This window comes from Grampus griseus (assembly GCF_964374135.1).
Source record: "Grampus griseus genome assembly, chromosome: 1".
NCBI lineage: Eukaryota > Metazoa > Chordata > Mammalia > Artiodactyla > Delphinidae > Grampus > Grampus griseus.
The window spans coordinates 65,800,079-65,818,350 of record NC_139017.1 but is presented as its reverse complement, the minus strand read 5'-3'; the positions used below and the strand labels follow the sequence as shown (position 1 = coordinate 65,818,350).

The 18,272-nt window shown below is 40.5% G+C and overlaps 1 protein-coding gene across 3 annotated transcripts in view; it reads left to right on the top strand.

The window, feature by feature from the left end:
- Window positions 1-18,040, top strand: part of DDR2 (discoidin domain receptor tyrosine kinase 2) — a 163,934-nt gene extending 145,894 nt beyond the window's left edge. For all 3 annotated transcript variants that reach the window (XM_082674930.1, XM_082674932.1, XM_082674931.1), the window contains 6 exons: window positions 918-1,141; window positions 2,381-2,508; window positions 4,939-5,130; window positions 5,424-5,658; window positions 7,569-7,718; window positions 11,133-18,040. In XM_082674930.1, the coding sequence (XP_082531056.1) occupies window positions 918-1,141; window positions 2,381-2,508; window positions 4,939-5,130; window positions 5,424-5,658; window positions 7,569-7,718; window positions 11,133-11,267 (1,064 nt within the window). In that variant the 3' untranslated portion in view covers window positions 11,268-18,040. The remainder of the gene's footprint in view (window positions 1-917; window positions 1,142-2,380; window positions 2,509-4,938; window positions 5,131-5,423; window positions 5,659-7,568; window positions 7,719-11,132) is intronic.
- The last annotated feature ends 232 nt before the right edge of the window (window positions 18,041-18,272 follow it).

The window sequence follows — 18,272 nt, the reverse complement described above, 5'->3', positions numbered from 1 at the left end:
GATACAAGATTTTATTATGAGAGCAAATATTTCTTGTCTTTTCTCAATAAAGCGTTGCTTCGGTAAAATGGTGCCAATTGATTCACATTCCAGTGTCTTTTAAAAAGAGCTGCAGAGTGACATCAGAGGGGATGCTGGGGTCATCGCTGAGGCTCAGAGCAGCTTTTCTGTCCATAATGTCAGCATCCGAGGAGTGACCCCAGTCAGTGGAAGAGGACTGATGGTGTTCAGGGGAGAGCTGATTGGAGAAGTAGCAGGACTAACCATGAGAGCAGAGGCTTTTCAAGGGAGTCCTTCCAAAGGAAGAGAGGAAACTAATGTGTATTTACCACTCAGTGGATAGCAAACATTGAAGGAGCGTATTGAACTATGGGAATTTTACAGAGACAGCAAGAATAGGGATGTAATTTATTTCCTAGACTGAACCAAAGTGATCTACCTACTTTCTGAAGTCTAAAACATCCCCCCTCATATTTTAATATTTTTTTAAGTCAGGATGTGTCTTAAGCTAGATCATATAAATTTAATCACAGTTTTTAATCCCTGAAATAGGTTATTAAAATCAGCGACTATATCTTAAAAGTAAGGAAATATGCCATTAAATCCTAAAACTTTAATACTCCTACCCTAACTAGTATAGCGAGCCTTCCTGGAGCTTCACCACAATTCCACAAGATTAACCAAGGAGGTTATTAATGATCACGTAGTTATGAGGAGAAGATAAGAGATAAAATGGTGCCTACATTGTGGAGGCCACAAGAAAGAATCTCCAGAGGAACCATTCTCCAAGTAAGAATGTCATGGCGTAGGTTAGGCTGTCTTGGGGGCATGTTTTAGCCCTCCTCTCCTATTTCCTTTCTTGAAGATATCTCCAAAGAGGCCCCTTGGAACGAGACTCATTGTCCTTGTCTTCGCAGGCTGCAGTGGCATTGTGAAGCCAGTCCAGCCCAGTGGGCCTGAGGGTGTGCCCCACTATGCAGAGGCTGACATTGTGAACCTCCAGGGGGTGACTGGAGGCAACACCTACTCCGTGCCTGCCATTACCATGGACCTGCTCTCGGGGAAGGATGTGGCTGTGGAAGAGTTCCCCAGGAAACTCTTAACTTTCAAGGAGAAGCTGGGAGAAGGCCAGTTTGGGGAGGTGAGCTGATTCTTTGAGTGGGGCCTCCAGTCCTTGGTCGTTCAAAGGAAGTGGTTGAATAAAAATGGTCAGTAGAGCAAACTGTCCCATCCAAAGTGGATTCACATCAAACGTCTCCTCCACTTGTCTCTCCTTGCATTGTTCTCTAGAAGACTAGTATTGGTCAGCCTCATCTTTGTCAAACAGCTGTGGAAATCCTGGGAATTCTGATTTCTATATAAGAGTTTTTAAAGCAGGAAAGTCACTAGACTTAGATATTCTGAAAAACGTTCAATATTTTCAAAAATTTTTACAACAGGTTACAAAGGGTGGGGACCCATAAGATGTGATCATCTTTTATAAACTGTCCAAGAACATCCTGCTATTGGATAGCCACTTTGTTTTTTCCCTTTTAATTGGAGTTACATGTAAAATGGTCAGAAAACAACCTCGCCCCTGCCTTTGGTCCCAGAACCAACCACTAGGGAATGAATCACTAACCAAGATAAGGAGGAACACACTTCTCAATTGCCCTCAGAGTGATGCATGTAATATTTGACTTTTCACTCTTACATCAGTCACATGAGCCTTCTGAGAATTCAAAGCAATGATTTAAGTGGCAATAGAAGCTCTTGAACACCACCATCTAAATTCCAAATGTAATTTGGTTTCATAAGAATATGTTATTGGTTTCCAGCATGGGTGGCGTGCTTTAACCTTGGTTAGGTTTGGTGGTGGTGGAGGTAGAAGGGTCCACGGCATCTGTTTGTGGTGTTATGTACACTCATTCTGTCTCCTGGGTTGGAAACACAGGCTTGTTATACAGTTACTAATGCCTAGAGGTTCTGATAATGCTAATCCCATACTAAGGGCTTACCTTAGAGAAGAAATTGCCTTATGTTTTGCACGATCCCGTAACTAAACTTCCTTGAATCAAAGTTCAAGTATTTATACCGAATGACATTTTATAGTGGGCTATGCTTTAATAAAATACCATGTTATAGATTCATTCACATATTTAATGTTCCAATCAATGTATTTCTTTTATAAAGCAGTAACATATCACTTAGCTGGGTACCTTACCATTTTCTAAAATCAGTTATTTGAGTCAAAGATGTGTTGCACGTATCTTCTTACTGGTCTTTTTGATTATTTTGCCTGAGTTGTAAGAGTTAGTTTATCTCCAGGAAATGCCCAGCAAGAGTACTGAGACATCTTCAGGAGAAATGATGATGCTGAGACTAGATGACTTTTGTCTAGGTTCATCTCTGTGAAGTGGAGGGAATGGAAAAATTCAAAGACAAAGATTTTGCCCTAGATGTCAGTGCCAACCAGCCTGTCCTGGTGGCCGTGAAAATGCTCCGAGCAGACGCCAACAAGAATGCCAGGTCTGTGGTCTGCATTTTAAATTTTCCTTTATGTGTTTCATCTTCAGGATCAGGAACCCTCCTGGAAACTTCTGAGCAATTTGTTGCTTTTGAGAGGGGAAGGTCTGTGAGCTATCTCACATTTCCATTGTTGTGCTTTATTTTTCTGATGGCTCAGTAGTCTTCAGCTTCATTCTCATCTCTCTCAAAAACAAATGTACATTTTCTGTTGGGTATGCTACACATTCACTTCCTAACCCCCTTTGCACAGCACTGTACACCCCAACATACACTAGAGACTGAATACGTACCTCTTCAATCATTATACACAGACACACGCCTGAATGTCATTACCTCCCCTTGCAGACTTTTCGCAATCACACACATCTTTCTTGCTAAGTTTCTCCCATTCTCCTTTTTCCCCCCACATCTCTATTTACTTTCTCATCCTCTTTTTTCTCTTTTATGCTCCTTTTCTTCTATGTCCAGCAACCCCCCAAATGAGAAGCTACCTCTACTTGGAAAAGTATCCATGGACCTCAAAGCAAAAGGATCCACAGTCCTTTAGCAGTTTTCCAAACTGGCTAATAATCTCTTGGATCCTTTACTACATAAATTGCAGTTTCCAGCCACACTGCGTTGTCTGACAGCCTTTCCATTACAGTAATGGTGAGTTAATCCTCACCCAGAGAGGCATGCTGGTTGAAAGCTGGTTGTATGTGTCTCAGAGAAATCTGCACATCTGGGTAACATATGTATTTCCCCATTTGTGTTGGCTTGATGTGTCTCACTGATATTCAAATTTAGAGAAAGTTTATGATCCCTATTCCTTAAATTATCATAAATTCCAAAAATGGTATTAGGGTTTTATTAAAAGTCTTGCAATTGAAAGGATATGGCATGAAGAAGAAAGAAAGGCAAGGGAACAGAACTGTGGAGGTTTTGGAATTTTAACTGCAAGAATTTCAATTTAAGGATACTAGTATGAGTGAAAAGGGACATCCTCTGGGTCCCATAGAGAGATAGAATATTCCTGATATTAATCTTAGCACGTGATTGGAGAAGGTGGCAAGATGAAAGAAAAAAACTATGGGATGTGACAAAGCCTTTGCCCATTGTTTTTTTTGGTGACGTTTGGTGTCCCACCTGTGCCCACTCCAATTTAGCAGTGATGGATGGCTTAGGCTCTGAGCTCTCCCAAGCCATGGACCCCCCCGCTGGGTTTGAGATTGAAGGGGTAATGAAAGAGGAGAGGTGTTGTATCAGGACCACACTGATTTCAAGGATTTTATATTGACATAGTATGACTTCCAGTCCAGGATTCCTAGGAAACTCACAGGAGACTTATAACAGGTCTGCTTCAATAGTTTTGAGAATGTGGGCTAGTCTCACTAACCCAAATATTGCTACTTGGAAGATTATAGCCCACTTTGTGACTCAAGGGTGGTTGTCACCATCTATTCAAACAATTATTAGTTTTGGCCAAGTGAGTACTTCTTTTGAAATGATGCTGCATTACCACTGTGAACTTTAAACAGCTGTTTTGAACAGGCTACTAAATATGTGTTGTGACTGACTGCTGGTGCACCCTGCATTAAAAGAAACCAGTATGAGAAAATAAAAAATTATCAGATTAAACCAGAGGGTGGTTATTCACTTTATAAAAAGTGCCTTCACTTTACTTATAGAGTGACTCCACGGCTTTTTGTTTGTTTTTCTCTTTTGGGGGGTGCTGCATTGGGTCTTTGCTGCTGCACGTGGGCTTTCTCTATTTGTGGTGAGCAGGGCTACTCTTCGCTGCAGTGAGCGCACTTCTTGTTGTGGTGGCTTCTCTTGTTGTGGAGCACGGGCTCTGGAGCGCAGGCTTCAGTAATTGTGTCACACAGGCTCAGTAGTTGTGGCTTGCGGGCTCTAGAACGCAGGCTCAGTAGTTGTGGCGCACAGGCTTAGTTGCTCCGCGGCATGCGGGATCTTCCCGGACCAGGGCTCGAACCCGTGCCCTCTGCGTTTGCAGGCAGATTCTTAACCACTGCACCACCAGGGAAGTCCCTTCATGGCTTTAAAAAAGGTAAAGACCCCAGTGCACTTAAGATATGACTTTCAGTTGAAGGTTTTATTTTTAAGACAAGTTTTTAGCAACATATATTTGATTTAGCAAATATTAATCACTTTCTATGGGGCAGGCCTTCTGTTGGATACTAGGGATGCACATGTGAATGTCATGGTCCATGTTCCCCCCGCCAAATTATAGTTGAATAAGGGCACATTGCATTCCAGGATGAGTAGAATGAGACAGTTTCCAGGTACCAATTTCTCTGTTCTCTCAAAGGTTATCCAAAGGGAAACAAGACTCAGTATAATGGTTAGGACTAGACTTTGCTGTGTCTTCTTTGCCCTCTTGATCCTAACTCTGGCAACCTCTGGGTTTATCTATGTCTCTGTCCTCCAAAGGAATGATTTTCTTAAGGAGATAAAGATCATGTCCCGGCTCAAGGACCCAAACATCATCCGTCTCTTAGCTGTGTGTATCACTGACGATCCTCTCTGCATGATCACTGAGTACATGGAGAATGGAGATCTCAATCAGTTTCTTTCCCGCCACGAGCCCCCCAGTTCTTCCTTCAGCAACGTACCCACTGTCAGGTAAATACGCCGGGTCTTCTGTCTCTTCCCTGTGTTCATGAGACTAAGCTGGGATCTGAAGTGGAGAGCAGTGAGCCTCAAAGTTCATCATTGTTCTGGAATGGTTGGGGAGGTTAGTATGCAGGGAATAATAAAGCAGCTGCCCTTTAGGGGAAAGCAAAGAGATTCATAAAGAATAGAGAAGGGATGTTGAGGTTGGAACCCTAGTTTGTTGGTACCAACTATAGGGTGTGTACCTTTCACAGCTTCTTCTTTCCAGAGGCTACTTTCTCTCTTCCTTTATATTTCCTCAGTTATGCCAACTTGAAGTTTATGGCTACCCAGATTGCATCTGGCATGAAGTACCTTTCCTCGCTTAATTTTGTTCATCGAGATCTGGCCACACGAAACTGCTTAGTGGGTAAGAACTATACCATCAAGATAGCTGACTTTGGGATGAGCAGAAACCTGTACAGCGGTGACTACTACCGAATCCAGGGCCGGGCAGTACTCCCGATCCGCTGGATGTCTTGGGAGAGCATCTTGCTGGTGAGTTTCCTGTGTTTCTGAGCTCTGCCCTAGGAGCTGGCATGTAGGCAGATGCAGACGGTGTGTAGGGGTGCACCTGAGACAGCAGGAGACAGACAATAAATAGACTTTGATATTTTCTCTGACTTGATATGATTTACTTTGTGTACTAATTATTATTTTTAACACTTACCTGTTTCTGCTGATAAAATATAACATGCTTACCATAGAAAGTATGGAGGAAAAGGTTAAAAATATACCCATAATGAGAAGAGATTTAGTACCATTTTTTTCATCTCTACCCTTTCCACCTACTGACTGATCTTAATTAATTTAGAGTATTAAAATCTTGTCATTTGAAGAACTGTTATCCACACAAAATATTTTTCTTCTGTATTAATTTCATAACCATGTTTCTAATTAATTATTTAGATGGATCTCTATATTTGTATTTTAATGATTTTCACCATTTACTTTTTAAGGTCCTCATTCTTTGCTTTATAATTTTTATCCAGCTCTTGGTATTCTGGACCACAAGTGAATACGTTTTTTTCAAATGCCTCTTAGAAATATATCTTCTGACCATGCGTATTTGGGACAATTTACTGTTGATTTTATACCACTTAGCTGATTTATAGAATTATTAGACTTTAAACTTTTACTTCCTACAATGCTGTGTATGTGTAATTTTGTCTTTTGTCATTTAATATTGTGGAGAAAAGCCTAGCAAAACTAGCGATCTAGTTTTGTTAATTTATTATTAATCTGTTTGTTTCTTGTTCATATCTTATAGGGTTCATAATTAATGTTGAGATAAGAAATGTATAGTTATCCCCTTCCTCTCACCAAGATAACCACTATTAATATTAATATTTTAGTGTATTTCCTTTGAGGATTTTTTCTATACATGTATTTCTCTGAATATATGTATTATATATATAATTATTTTATGTATTGGGATGATACTATGCACATACAATTCTCTCTCACTGGCAGTAAATATTCTTCAAAAACATGATTTTAATTGCTGCATAATATTCTATTGTGTGGATATATCCTATAATTTAATAATGTCACTATAATTTGATATTTAAGTACTTTCCAATTTCCTTCGATTATAAATGATGCTGTGATATATACCATTTTATGTAAATCCTTATAAAGATCTTTATCATCTATATAGATGAATCACATATTTTACTCATTTCTAATGCGATTATTAAGCTTTGCTCCCTTTAAAGGTATTGTGTGGTGTTGTAAAAGATTATTAGACCAAGATTCAGAGGGTTTTGGTCCAAATCTCAGTTTTTCCATTATTAATGGTCTCGTTAACCAGGGAATTTTAGTAAACCTCTTGTCTCACCTTTCTGATCTGAAAAATAAGGATAAATAATATCATCTATGTCAGCACTGTATTTATTGAATAGAACATATACAAGTATTTAATACCTGCTGATTGCATCTGAATCTCATTGCTGTCACTCGTTAGTCTATCCTTCAAGGCTGTGACGATTATTGAACAAGTACTACTCGGGGCACTTACACTAGATTTCCGTATCTCTCACATAGAAACAATTGCTTCCCATTCTAATTTTGCCTTTCCCCTGGGCATTTCTCCAAGGCTACCCTAGATCCTAGAGTTTGACCTTCTAACATGCACTGGAAGAGTCAGATAGCTTACGGCTGCATCCTTTTCAGCCCTTGGATCTCACCTCCAAGAGAAGTATACCTCAGCAGAGATCCTGAGGGTGAGAAAAGGGCCTGTAGCTTGGCATCGAGACAACTTCCTATTGTTGTTTCCAGATCGCCCATGAGTATCTTGGCAGTCCCAGTATTCCTTGCCCTGGGTTGTAAAAGTGGCAAAACTCCAGATTATGAAAACCTAATCAGCTCTTGTTATGCATAGATTATTCTTTTTCTTATTTAAACAGGGCAAATTCACCACAGCAAGTGATGTGTGGGCCTTCGGAGTGACTCTGTGGGAGACCTTCACCTTCTGCCAGGAACAGCCCTATTCCCAGCTGTCAGATGAACAGGTCATCGAGAATACTGGAGAGTTCTTCCGAGACCAAGGGAGGCAGGTGAGAACTGTTGGGGTTGGAGAGATGTGGCCTTGGGTGCTCTTGAAGGAGAGAGAAAGAAAAGTTCTGACTTAACAGGATAGGTCTGAGCTGGAAAATGGGCTACCTGGATCATAGTTGTTTGTCACTAATTATCCAGCTAATGTAAAAGACCAAGAACTTTTGTCACTAATTATCCAGGTGATGTGAAAGACCAAGGTCCTCCCTAGGCATCCATACACTCTGCTTTATCCATGTGTCAACCCGTTGGTCATTGGAGAACATGAGGGGTCCCCTCAGGCTGCTCCCCAACTCAAAGATACCAGAAAATAAAATCCTATCTCTCATGTTTGATCTATTTCCTGGTCTAGGCTCTATGGTTTGTCTTCCTGGTTGAGAAACATAGGAACAAAAACGTAAGCTTAAAAGTGAATGAGGGATTTATTAGCATTCGTTAAAAATTTGGTTTGGACTGTCTAGAAATGTTTCTTGACTTACATGTCCAGAGACCTTCAGGTACATCCTGGCCTTGCTGTTCTTGGAAGGCACCTCTGGGCCCAGCTGCTGTGGCATCTCAGGACTCAGGAAAAGCTGGGCTTCTTAGCTTACAAGGGCCCCAATTCCTAGTTAAGATACTACAAGTTTCCTTTGGATGACTCAGTGTTTAAAGTTCCTGTGAGACGTGGGATTGAAAGCTTGCTGGTGGTGGGAGCACTGAAACCCCAGAGTGGCCTGGCTACAGCACACACTTGGAGTGTGGCATCTCAGGCAGGAAGATGATAACAGTTGAGGAGAGGGAGAAGGCTCTTGCAGAAGATTAAAAGTAGATCCTCTGTGGCTTAAATGGATCAAAGCAAGCAAAAGATAAGGGAATGACAAGAGATTGTACAATATGCAGCTTAAAAATAGGAAGGAGGGGTCCTAGAATTTTATCTTGATACTCTGTAGATATTCTGGTAGCAGGAGATCTAAATTATCTATCTCGATTATGGAGTAATTGCCTTCTTACCTTGGCAAAGGGCAGATTTACTCCGGTGTGCATGGATAAGAGAGTAGAACAAGGAAAAATGTTTTTTCTCCTGGACTAGTAGCACATCGTGGCCACCTGGTTGACCTACTAGATTCTTGTGGCCAATTAAAGGCGGTGCATTCAATTAGAAAGTGTAATTTTATTATCATAATGATTCTAACTTGAGTACATCCTAGAATTGTAGGCAAAGGGAGGAATATTTTAAACCTTTCAGTTTCCCTCCTCTTATTATTCAGTGACTGAAATCCCACATGGAAAAAAAAAATTTACACGAAGCAAAATTGAACTATCAAACATTCAGGCAAGAAAGGCATGCTTCCCCTCCCCCCACTTCATGTCCACTGTCTGCTTTGCATTTGAATAGTAAAGTCAAATATTTGACTGAAGCCAAGGCCAAAGCCAAATATTACCATTATATGCTAGTAAGCTTCTCATCTATAAGTTTATAAATTTTTGATAAAAGTTTATTTAATTTAACATATGGACTTACTAAACATAATTTATTAAATTTGTATTTTATTACAATTTACAAAATTTAATTACTTTAAATTTTATTAAAATTTCAGTATTCAAATTTTAAAAGTTTGACATTAGAATTAAGGATGGTAATTTCTCAACACTATCAGCTGCTAGATGGATTTTATGGTCTCTAGACTACACATGTGTGATCTAATTTGTTTTCACATGGCACAATGTCACCAACTTGTTGAACATAGCAGATATAATGCAGAAGAAAACTTTTCAGTAGCACAAATTCTAGAAAGAATCTTATACTTAGGGCTCACAGCTTAAGCAAAGCTTAAATCTTTTGTATTTAATTGGAAGTCTATAACAATAATTTCAATAATTTTAAAATGTATTTGACATTTTTGTTTTCAATTTATTTTTACAAACTGTAAAGAATTCTCAGATAGCACTTTTCTTAAAAGCTCATGGTCTAAATGGAATTAAATAATTAAAAACTGGGACTTCCCTGGTGGTGCAATGGTTAAGAATCCACCTGCCAGTGCAGGGGACACAAGTTCATGCCCTGGTCTGGGAAGATCCCACATGCCGCGGAGCAACTAAGCCCGTGCGCCACAACTACTGAGCCTGTGCTCTAGAGCCCGCGAGCTACAACTACTGAAGCCCGCATGCCTAGAGCCCATGCTCCACAACAAGAGAAGCCACCACCATGAGAAGCCCACGCACCACAACGAAGAGTAGACCCTGCTCGCCACTAGAGAAAAGCCCATACACAGCAACGAAGACCCAATGCAGCCAAAAATAAATAAATGAATGAATGGATAAATAAATGAATAAATAACTAAAGTTTAAATTTAAAAAAATGAATGCTCAAAACCATCATAAGATATCATCTCACAACTTTAGAATGGCTGTTATCAAAAAGACAAGAAACAACAAGTGCTAGTGAGGATGTGGAGAAAAGGGAACCCTCATGCCCTGTTGGTGGGAATGTAAATTGGTGCAGCCTCTGTGGAAAACAGTGTGGAGGTTCCTCAAAAAATTAAAGATAGAGCTTCGTTATGATCCTATGATGCATGACATAAGCTGGTGTTGGTGTGGGAGAAGGCAAGATGGAAATAGTTAATGATTTACCAGCTGCAAATGTTGGACCCATGTTTCAAAGAGCTTGAGAAATTTAGGTTTGCTTTAGGAATATGTCAATATACCAAGGTGTTAAAAAACATAGGTAAGGAAATGACAGCAACAGATTACAGGCAAACAGAAGATGACCTGGAGTCAGTAGAGTGGCATCTTGCTGGTGGAAGCAGTCAGTAACTGGTTCTTTGGGAGTAGAGCCAAATACAACTCTAGGCTGGAATTCAGGGCAGGGCTGTAGAGGGGGTAAATGTACAAATATTGGTGAATAATGTAAGGAAGAAGTCCAATCTTCTCTCCCTGGGCCAGTACAGGAGAGAGGGAGCACAGAGAAGGTTATGGTTAGGAGCTACATGGATATATCCCACATCTCAGTGACTAGGGTTTTATTCCGATAAAGGAGCTGAGGCAGCTAGTATACTTTCTGCCCTTTTGCCATGATTGGCTCAATCAGAATAAATCTCATTGTGGCTAGGCTATAAATAGAGGTTTGGTGTTCTAATCACTTGCTTTCCAGTCTAAGATGTCTTCTTGCTTCAGTTTCATCTTTTGCATGATGGTAGGGACCACAGGATGGCCCATCAGGAAATTCTGCTCCAGAGAACTGGAAAAGACAAAAGGAATGGAAAAGGGACTGATGGGATTTAGAATCCTCATGAATAGGAAGAATAGACACCCCACTCATTTCACTTTCCAAGTCCAAGAAAATGGGGAGTGGGCAAATCATACTATGATGCAACTGCTCTTCCTTTCTCTGCGCTCTTCTTAATAGTCTCATTTTTTGTTCATTTTTCTTTCCAAAGACTTACCTCCCCCAGCCTGCCATTTGCCCTGACTCTGTGTATAAGCTGATGCTCAGCTGCTGGAGAAGAGACACCAAGCACCGTCCCTCATTCCAGGAAATCCACCTTCTGCTTCTTCAGCAAGGGGACGAGTGATGCTGTCAATGCTTGGCAACAGGTCCTCCTCACAAGACCTACCACTCACCCACGCCTAAGCCACTCCATTTGGACATTGAATGGACCTGAGAGACAGAGGCTTGTTTGCCTTTATCTCTTTCTGTCCCTCGTCTCCCTCCACTCCACTCCCCCACTCTCTACCCCGACACATATATACTTTTTTTACATTAAAGAACTAAAAAAGAAAAAAAAAAGCCTAGGGCAGAATAGGGCAGATAAAATCTAGTAAAGAATCTTACTTGATATACTAAAAAAGTTGGATAACAAAGGCTAGATAATTGAGATAATTTATAAAGGTTAAATATGCTTGTGTTTATGAATGTGCAGATTCTACAATATGTTTTCCATGTCATCTTTTTAAAAAAAATGGTTTCAGAAAGAAAACACTTGAAGAATAGTAATGTCTTAGGAAACATGAGATTAGACTTAGGGAAAATACTTGGTAAGTGTGGAGAATCTGATGAAATGGTATTCAGTAACTAGTCACCAATGGTTTAATTTCCTAATTCGGCCTGTAGACATGTCCTGAACTCTGCATTTTCCTCTCCTGGCAAAGTAGATGTTAACATGCTTGAAAAAACCCACCTTCTTTGAATGGGTGTTTTGTTTGTTCATGGGCAGGGATCAGGGTTGAGATCTATATGCATAGGAAATACAGAGGATGTACATAGGAAAGAATATCTACTGCAAGGCTACATGAACAGGAATCGTCATTTGCAAAACAAAAACAAAAAAAGCCTCGTGCATGGAAATATTCTTGAATAGAGAATGGACACAGGGAAAGAGACCTGTGGAGGACAGGTAACAGATGTGATGTTCACTACTGTAGAGGGTCCTCCTCTTGTCTTGTTCAGACATTTTCAGGTGTGTGTTTTAGTGAGAGCCTGATTTTGAGTCGGTACAAACTGTTGTTTTTTGATATCTTGATCCTAGGCCTTTTGGTTTATCTTCTCCAAATTTTCCAACTCTTTTAATGGATGAATACCAAATGGAACCCAAGGGCTGGTGATTGAATTTCTCAGGCATAAATCTGAAGGCCATGCACAATAGGGAATAGATATGTTCTGAGCACTCCCAAAGGGTTGACTGAGGACCAATGAGGGGAAGTTACAGGGAGATTGATTTCCACTCCTTACTAGGGAAAACATAACCAGAGATAGAACATGCAAGGATGAATGGGCTGCCTCCAGAGATGGGGAGTCCTTTGTCACTGTCCTTTTGTCAATAGGGTTTCAAACATAAGTGGTTGTGGGAGATGATGTTTAATGTCCTTTTAACCCTAGGAGTCCCTTGAGAGGAGCAGGTTGAGCGTGGAGGAGTCATTCGCTGCTGTTGCTTGGTGTTCACACTCTTGCCTTGGAGATGGTATGACCAGCAGAAAAAGAAAGTTTGAGGTTCTGGCTTCAGAATCCATGGATACTGATAACACTGTCAAATAAGAGTCCCCTCAGAACAGATTCTGAGCTTTCACACTCCACAGATCCTCAGATTCAGTAGGAAACAGAGAAAGAGAACCCTCAATTCCCTCTGAGGAGAAACAAGAAAAGATCACAATATAAGCTTCCCAAACTTAGAAGAGATAGACCTGACCCCTTGGGTCTGCTTCTGTTGCCTTCACCCAGCCCACCTTCTACACAGTCTCTCAGGAACTTGAGTGTTTCCCCCTGTCCAGCCTTCAGCGTTGCTCCAGGCCACAGCAGAAGCATAAATCCCCAATCCCCAAGGTTCATTTTGCGGGTCATCTTCCTTCCCCTAGAAAACACCCTTTCCCCATGGTTGTCTTGTGAGTCTGGCCTTCAGTGTCTCCCAGGACTAACTTTGGAGAGAACATCAGTTTGGGAGCTGTGACCCTATTTCTGCCTCAAGCCAAGTGTATCATCTTGGACAAGTCACTTTGCTTCTCTGGACTTTTGTTTCTTTATTGGAACAAGTTAGATGAGATGGTCTTGAAGTCTCTTCCAGTTCTGATACGTTCAGTGTTCATTGGATAACTGGATGTACAATTGATGCAGACTCAGTTATCTGATCATCTCCTTCTCTGAAGATCGTGGTCAGCAAAAGAGATCATGTAGGGAAGCCACTATAATAGTAGTAATAGTAACACCTGTCATTTGTTCAGTGCTTTAAAGTTTACCATGTAGTGTACCACATACATTATCTCATCTGATATATGCAGGGCCAGACATGTTCTTTTATACTTGGGGCCTGCCACACTCTCTACATTCCCAAGATCAGTGTTAACTTCATGTATTATTCAGAGTTCTCCAGAGGAACAGAACTAACAGACTATATATGTATATGGAATTGGGGGATTGGCTTACACAATTATGGAGGCTGAGAAGTCCCACAATCTGACATCTGCAATCTGGAGATCCAGGAAAGCTGCTGGTACTGTAGTTCTGAGAACCAGAAGGCCAATGGTATAAGTCCCAGTTGAGGGCAGGAGAAGACTGATGTGTCAGCTCAAGCAGTCAGGCAGAGAGGGCAAACTCCCCCTTACTTTTTTCTTCTATTCAGGGCTTCATTGGTTTGGATGATGCCCACCCACATTGGAGAGGGCAATCTGCCTTACTCAATTCACCAACTCAAATGCTAATCTCATCCAGAAACACCCTCACAGAAACACCCAGAAATAATGTTTAATCTGAGTGCCACATGTCCCAGTCAAGTTGACACGTTAATCATTCCATTTCAGTAGAATCATAGGGACTTGAAATCAGGGCCTGTAGCTTATTCTCCTTTATCCACGTACTTCTGGCAGGAGTACATCCAGACCAGGCCATGACTTCCTATGTGGCAAGAGGAAAGACATAATTTCCCCTTCCTTCGCCTTATATCTCTCCACTTACTTCTTTTTACAATTCTGCGTCAATACACTGCATTTCATGATCCCATAAAAAATCATATTTAAAATGAATTTAGTATGTCTGGATTTTTCTGGCCTTGAGTCATAGAGGTAATCTATTTCAAGCAGCTGGCAAATATGTATTGTCAGGTACAGTTATCTTTTTCTGAGATGAGGAAGGCACCATTTTCTGGTGCTAAGGCTTTGGTACTACAGATACAGTTTTAACTTCTCCCTTAGTCAGACCCATCGAGTTTAGCAGCACAAATCTGAGAGACCCAACAGAGCGCAATGGCGAAGGCTTAGTATGTCGACTTTAAAGGTAGCTGGAATCCAAATTGGAAGAATGAAGTGAGGAATTATGTAGAAAAGGAGATAGGAAAAGGGATGAGAAACTGTGGGGCCTTGTTACCTTTCTAGGAAGTTATCCTCTTCATGATATATGTGAAATATTTTATGTCCAGATTGTGGTTTTGGGGTATTCAGATTTAAATGTATGCTTTTGCTAGTGAATGTGCTGATAGCTAAGTCCAAATCTTGATGTGCTGTCCAGACACATACGTGCTCAGAAAAGATCTGGAGTAGAAAGAGGCCCCCGAGGGGGAAAAGTGGTTTTAATGCAATGGAAAGATCGCTTGCAAGTGTATAAGACTATATGACAAAGGGCATTGTAAGGAAATGGAGCAAAGGATGAATAAATGAACGTGCATGTGACTGGACCAGGCACGTGGGAGTTAGAAAGAAGACTACATAATAAAGGATAATGGAGAGTGCGTGAGAAGGATGGGGGAGGTCAGGGCAAGCAAGATAGACACAGGGGGTGCTGTTGAGAATCCATTCTGAAGCATGAAAGCAGATCTCTCTGAAGAGAGAGCCGAGAGAGGACAGAAAGTAAGTGTGTTGAAGATAAAAGATAGATGTATATGGAGAGAGAAGCAATTCTGGATGATAGAGATTATAAAAGTATTTATTTAAAAAATGAAAAGTCAGGTGCAGAGTATGACATGGAAGGGAGCTTTTCAGAGATTTAAGAAAAGGGCAGCCCAGCATGAACCTAAAAACACACAAGCAACCACCAGGGAATGACCTTTTCATCTCACAGGAAGTGGGAGAGGGAGGCAGTTTGAACACGTGTGTTCTAGACCACCTCAGGTCCTGGGGTTTAATGGTGGTGAGAAGAAATCAACTTTTTGTCTGAACAGGACATGGCTTTCCCAGTGCTGCTTTGGAAATGAAGACCAAGAGATGGGGAATTTATGTTAGCTCATGAGGCTTTGTGTTCCCTTCTTTGCTTCTGTGAATGAAATCCATTTTAAATAATGCTCATCACTGTTGTGCCTAGAAAGGCCACAGGGAAACATTGGAACAACAGGCTTAAGTTAAACTAGACTGAATCTTGTTTGATATCTGCACAAAGAGGTACATGCCATGTTGGAACCATGTGTTTTTCTAGTCTCATCCAGACTTCCTACAAGAAAGCCATGATGTGGGGCTAAGCCGTATGTTTTGAGTAAAGGAGAACTGAAGAAGGGGAAAGAGATGAAGATGTTCCAAGGAAATAGTCTAAAACAGAATAGCATCTGTTTTGCCCAAATATACCCCAAAAATGAAGAAAATTACAGTTAAGGCTTAAATTACTCCCAGTATAGAGGTAGGAAGGCTTTGATCCTACATTGAGTTTATAGACCTGGAATTTGCCATCTTAGTCTTTTCAGTAAGACCTCTGACCTCTGGCAGTGCATATGGTAGGTTTCTGGAAGACACAGATCCAGATCTATGCTGGAATTTCCTTCTGAATTAAAATTTAACATTTTTATAGAAACAGATGAATGTCTTTTCCACTTGGTAAATGTCTTGGAATGCTAAATTGAGATGGAAAGAGACTGGAATGGTTAATGTTTATTGGATTTCTGGCATTTTGAGTTCTCTGCTACAATTAGCTACATTGCTTGGCTCAGACCATGGTGGGTAATTTGTTTAGTTGCTGTATCCTTTTTTTTTTTTTTTTCAATTTGTTATTTTGAAATGCTTTAAGACTCCCAAGAAAATAGTACAGAGTGGCCTTTCCCTAACACCAGGCTTTCCAATTGATAACATTTTACATAACCATAGTCCAGTTTCAAAACCAGAAAATTGACATTGGTATAATACTATTAACTAAACTACAGACCTTACTCAGAGTTCACCAGTTCTTCACATGTACACATTTCATTTCTGGATAGTTTTAACCCTTGCTGATTTGTAACCTGGTCTTCTTGGTTGCATCAGGAAAGACATTGTCTGGATACAATTCTATAAAATCCTAAAGAGAATATAACAAAATTAATCTGTTCCTTTATCAACAAGCAATATCCTACCTAGACTGTTTCCACATTTTCTGACTAGTTTGGCTGTTCAGCATCTGAAACATTCCAAGAACGGCTTAGAAAAATCAGGCAACACAAAGGACAGTAAGACCCACAGCTCACTAGCTAGGATAGAAGGAAATTAATTATAGGTGGTTTCTGCGGTTCCTACGAGTAGGATTTGTATGATGGCAAGGAGAGGACTTTAGAATAAATCAGAATTTTGGTCAAGAGCTAAGGTGGTACTTCCTTAATGGCACCAGGGAGAGCTTTTGGAAGGAATAGAGTACAAGGGTAGAGACCCCTAGTGAGTAGCAAAACACTATTCTCAGAAGAGTAGAGAAGTTTCATTTGCCTGAAAGTCTATTCTTAAATGGAATAGCAACCACATTGGATCAAATGAAATGCAAATACAGCTGCAACCTGTAGGTTGCAGCTGTAGCCCAGAGATTTGGAGGGGACAGGGGAGTTGAAACTCTGGTTTTGTGGATTACAGCTTTGAGTTTTATGATGGCATGTTTAAGCTGCCCTGTTTAAGGGTCACAAGATTCTACGTGAGTTCACCTCTGTATACCCCATGTCCTGTAAAGTTCCTAGCACATAGCGAGCACACCACAAATATTTGCCAAATGTTGTTTTTTGAATGAATAAAAGGTAGAAGCAGACACTTGTCATCCGGCATAACTGGGGTGAATTTAGGGAAAATTGCTTTGCTCTAATGTAGAGGTTTTATTTTCAAAGGAGGAAAGAGGAAAAAGTGCCCAGACTTGTACCTGTAAGTTACATCCTCCATTTCTAGGTTTACTGATGGTGAAATTGATCTATGGAAATGTCTTATCCTTTGAGGTAATTAGACAGAAATGCAAGGTACTTCTCTCCATGGCACCCCATCAAGAGCAGGGAGCGACCCTGGCCCCAAACCCAGCTCTTTTGGAACAAGATTTTTAGTTTCTCTTGCAAACACCTTGTCAACAACTTCACGGGCCTGCAAAGGAGAAAGATGGGAGTCCCAAGCTAGCCCATGCTTACCCACATTCACAACTGCATGTAAAGGAATTTGCAAAGAGACTCAAGGGAAAGCCCAAAGGGATAGGTAATCACTTGCAGTGAAAAACTGTTTTCTTGAAAAGAGGTTTGGAAATAATTGAAAGTTGAGTGGATTCCTACAAACGCACCAAGAGTTTGTAATCTAGCCCATTCATTTTATGTCCTTTACTATTCATGATATCCTATTCTTCTACCCCGTTGTCTGGGAATTTTTTCTGAGGATTGACTTTCTGAAGCAATGTGGTGCACTCTTCCTATGAGGAGGAAACATCTGGGCTTTATTCTGCAGGCTTTGGAGGATGATGTGTCTTGTCAAGGGGTAAATAGCAAACTGATTTAATTTTTGCTTAAAACTATCTTAGTCATTCCAAAATAGAATGCATAAAAATTCTCTGTATTAGAAAAAGAAATGAGATATACCAATTGTATATTGTCTTTTCTTTATTTATTCTCTGTAAGTCTGTCAGATGATAAATTGTAAATAACGATGATTAAAGAAATATGCTACTGACGGATCCTTTTTTTCTGTGAAAATAGCACTGTTTCTGGGTTTTATTACCCGTAACTCCTTACTCCCTTACATCCTTTTTGGAGAAGTGATGGGGGGTGGGGACACAGTTAAGGGGTGTATGTGGTGGGGATACCTGTTTGTTGAGGGTTATCCGACAGAGGGTTATTTACGTAGGCCTCGCATATATTAGTTGATTGTTTATTGGAAGAAAATTACTTTGGTCCCTGGCATATCCA